The 4,477-nt window shown below is 33.4% G+C and overlaps 1 protein-coding gene across 1 annotated transcript; it reads right to left on the reverse strand.

Moving 5' to 3' along the window:
* Positions 1-489: 489 nt before the first annotated feature.
* LOC111373540 (protein REVERSION-TO-ETHYLENE SENSITIVITY1-like) lies at positions 490-1,011 on the reverse strand. The gene is made up of 2 exons (XM_022996083.1): positions 727-1,011; positions 490-546 (listed from the first exon to the last, which is right to left on the reverse strand). Exons 1-2 carry the CDS (start codon positions 1,009-1,011, stop codon positions 490-492), a joined length of 342 nt encoding a protein of 113 aa, XP_022851851.1.
* Positions 1,012-4,477: the final 3,466 nt, after the last annotated feature.

A 4,477-nucleotide genomic window follows, 5' to 3' on the forward strand; every position in this document is an offset into this window, starting at 1 on the left:
AAAATTATATAAACTTTATCTAGTCCGATTGCATGGAGACATGAGCACATTGAGTTGCAAAGACGACATATTTATGCTCATTCGACAGAGAAGTGAGATTCGGAGAATGGATGATAATTTTGTGAGAGCATTTCTTGCTTGTCCATGCAAATACAGGCAACCCCTGCCCCGGGGACCACTCCCGTTCTCACATACGTGTTCACCAATCGTTAAAAGCACGGTTAGTCATGTATGACGTCATCACATTTCAGTCACTGAACCTTTTCATTTTTGGTTCATTTAGGCACTCCGTCTACTCAATTAATGGAAATGAAGATATGGCATGAAACAATAGTTGGTACATTACTTTTATCACCCAACTAGACAAAAAATGCGCCTCGTTGGACAAGTCGTGCTTTCTTTTTCTTTTCCATTATTTATAAAAGCACATTTCAAAGTACAACTTATCCAACAATATACAATATTTCCAAGTTGGAAAATATAAATAATTCAATAACAGATTTTACATGCCATGTCATCATTTCTATTAGTCACATCAGCATTTTCCTTTAATTTAGTAAAACAGAGTACCAAACTTCAAAAAAAGAAAAAGAAAAAGATTAAAATTTCTGCTACCAAAGTGAATAATGATATAAGTTATGTGCCACTAAAAGAGTTTTTAATCCGTTCACAGATAGAGGAAAAGAAGAGCAGCCAAGACAGCTGAGAGAAGTCATCAAGGCATACCTGCTTCCGGTCCAGTTGGATGTATCTGGCAACAGAACCAAATGCAAAATCATCAATGTTAACAAGGTTGGATCCCGAAAAATCTATAATGGTACCGTCTTCCCGACATATGCCAACATGTCCAATGAAAGGTGCCAACCATGATACTACAGGTAGAGGTGTCCAAATAACGCAACAAGGGAACTTTGCTTTCTTTGGATCTATTTCATCCAATGGCCAAAATTCATGTTGAATATTTCCAACAGTAAGTTCGTTTTCAACTCCGTAATTACGATTAAGCTCCATCATAGAAGGTTATCCTGAAGGCAAATGGCCATGTACAATCCTGCTGTCCTAATGATATTCTCCTTGAAGAACATTATCCAAGGCAACCGACTATAAGGATGAATACATGCATGTCAATTTTATTGCAACTTAAATGAAAGAATATACCTGCAAGGCAAAATTATATATAAAGCGAGGAAAAAAAATGAATTAGGGGTAAAAAGGGGAAATACAGAGTAAAAGGAAAGGCACAGTGCAATTGGTGGTATAAAGCATGTCAAGGTTGTGCAACAGAAAAATTTGGATACCCGAGGTAGCATCAGTTAAACAATATGGAAGAAGTGCAAAAAAACATGGAAGCGAGGCATAAAAACATCTGATCATATAACAATATCACTAAAGGAACATTATTCTCCAACATTTATATGACCATGAATCCCGACATCTCTAGCTCCACTAGTACTTTTACTTCATAAGAGGAAAAGTTAAAATGAATTTAGGACATGACATCCAAGCAAAGAAAATCTTCCTAACAAACAATAACGAAACAATGTTACTTTTTTAGTTTTGTTGTGAGAATAAAACCAGTATTTGAAAACTTTTAATATGTGATACGCCATACATTATCCAAATGTTTTGTTTACAAGAGGTTGGGCTTGTTAATGTTCAGTAACCATCTTAACAAAGGAACACTGAGTATTCTAAGCCATTAAATCTATCGTACCAATACACCTCATCTTCATTTCTTCAGACAACTATCAGAAACACTTCTACAACAATAACCTCTTATTTTCTTCAACGCCTATCCTCCCCAACTCCCGACAAAACTGCAACTGCATAGCATGAGATTAAATGATTTTGTTTCCTTCTTTTTTTCTTTTCTTCTTTCTCAATCATAACTATTCCATGTATCCATCCAACCAATAAATTTGTTTTCTGTCATCATCAAAAGACAATGTAGACCACGAAATTTCCGACACTACCATGATCCAGCAGAATATTAGTATTACTAAACTTACTGACTATAAGATTTTACAATATTTTCAACTTCAATTTTTGAACAATCTCCAAGCATGTTTGAATAAATTACTTTTTCCTTAGGCAAAAAAGTTACTCATTTTGAAAGTAACTCGTCTTAATGTTAAAACAAGTTCCAAGATTAGCCAAACATATAGGAAACTTATTTCTTGTTGGTGAACTTCTAAGATTAGCCAAACATCACCACATTTCATTTCTAGAACACAAACTAACTTTTCACAGATGGAGCATACTTTCAAAAATAAGTTGACAGCAGATTACTGCCAAAATTATCCAGATATTGCTTCTGAAATATAAAATTATAATCCCATGAGTAACCAATTCATACTGTTAAATTTGAATAAATCTGGATAAATATTCCTCAAGAACAAGTATGTACATATATAACAGAAAATTATCAGTATATCATAAAAGAAGCCCATTGGAATCTGTGCACAACCAAATCGAATCGACAAGAATACTCAATACCCACAACAAAATGAAAAGAAATACACCAAATAGATAAAAAGTGCGATCTTGACAATTCACAGCCAATAGAAGCAAACGATTTGGTAAAATTTCCTTCAAAAATAAACAAAAACACATATATGTATATTAAAAAAAATGCATTAATCGATCAAACATCAAGCATATTAAAAATATAAAAGTTCAAGAAATAATAAAAGAATTAGAACCTGTAACAGATGAAATGCTCTTCAATAATCCTCAGAAAACTTCACTATCAAATGTTACGGAAAATCGGTAAGACCTATGAAATCCCCTGTGAATTTATTGGGACCCTTCACTTTAAGGAGATTTTTTTGGGAGTTAATTAATTGATATGATATAAAACTTGCTTTCTTGATAGGAAGAAAAAGGCCAAAGGGGGAAGATGCATGAACCTGAAACCTACCAAATCTGACTACACTTTGGCCCCCACTTTAATGCGGTAAGAACTGCTTTGACTGATAGGAGAGTTCAAAATAAATGTTGACAACTTCTTGAATTAGTTTTAAATAATCAAAATCAAATAAATTATTCAAACTCTCGATTGATTCTACTTAGCATACATTGGCTCAAGTTTATTAACTTTTTTTGCTAACATTTTAATATACTTTTATTCAAATATTTTAAGCCCTCGTATGATAGCTGTTTTTCATCCAAAAATTTAATTTTTTGATCGTTATTTCACTATTTCATCCATCATTTTTTAATTCTTTACTCACATGTGGGCTCACTTTTCTCTAACGATAAAAAAATCAATTTTCATAATCACTACCGAACAAGCTATATATAAGTTGCTTTATAGTCAATGAACTCCTTTTTGGGTTGTTAAGAAATCACTGTTACGTCATCGAAGTAGAGCAAATGACTAACATAAATTGGTCTTCAAATTCAATGGTAGAGTAAGATTTCAATTTAAACACGACAAGAAAAAGCTAACAAATGTTACATAGATCTACTAGTTATAAATAATATTTCTTCAAAAAAGGAGGAAATGATCTATGAAGTTCAGGTTATTTACAATGGAGGTCAGTGAACTTTCACTCTAGTTGTAATTGATTTATTGAAATTCAATTTAGAGCAATCAAGTCGCTAAACTTTAATTTATAAACAATCATGTCGCTATTTTAGATTTCGTTAACGTGCCTACAGAGTTCTCTGACATCTCCGTTAAAGCTAAAGAAATGCCAAGTTGTCCAACTCGATCAACAAATTAATAACATTAGAGGTCGTTGAACTTTCATCATATTTGCAATTGGGTTACTACCAAGAGGTAATCAGGTCACTGAACTTTTACTTTAATTGCAATCGGATCATTGAACTTTTCATCTGGATTGCAATTGGGTTACTGAACTTTTTTTTTTTTTCCAAAAAATACTTTATTAAAAAAACCCTCACTTGTGGCGGAAGAATACAGTGCTAACAGACTCGAACAACAATACTATACCAAACAAATAGGAAAGCATACGAGCTAAATCATCAACAATCTTAAAAAACACCACTACCCTAACCTCAATTCACATCTCACTTCCTCCAATAAGTCACCCCATCATATCCATACGAAGTAACCCTCAAGCAAGTCTTGGCAGCTCTATCCAAGTATTAAAACGTTTCGACAGGCCTTTAGCTCCCACTCCAGTTAAAGAATCTGCCACTTGGTTCCCCTCTCTCCATTTATGTACCACCTAATAATCAAATTGATGTAATAAATTCAAAAGATTATCCCAGAAGTCCCCATAGATACCACAAAGAGCACTTCAAAGAAGAAATCCATGATACCACCAATGATGAGTCACACTCGATGTCCATGTGGTTTACACCCAGTTCACGGCGTAGCTTTAAAGCTTCAATGAGTGCTCTAAACTTTAACTAATGATATAATATTTAATTAACTGTAGTAACTAAAGGAATTATAAAATACTTAATGGATCAACGTAAAGTTTTGAACACATATCCTCCTTTATAG

Source organism: Olea europaea, unplaced genomic scaffold (assembly GCF_002742605.1).
Source record: "Olea europaea var. sylvestris unplaced genomic scaffold, O_europaea_v1 scaffold1142, whole genome shotgun sequence".
Taxonomy (NCBI): Eukaryota; Viridiplantae; Streptophyta; class Magnoliopsida; order Lamiales; family Oleaceae; genus Olea; species Olea europaea.

Excerpts from the sequence above, each read along its gene's own strand:
- LOC111373540 (XM_022996083.1), bottom strand. The coding sequence starts at position 1,011 with ATGGAGCTTAATCGTAATTACGGAGTTGAAAACGAACTTACTGTTGGA. Across the intron at positions 547-726 it reads TCCAACTGGACCGGAAGCAG|GAAAATGCTGATGTGACTAA; the intron begins GTATGCCTTGAT and ends ACTAAATTAAAG.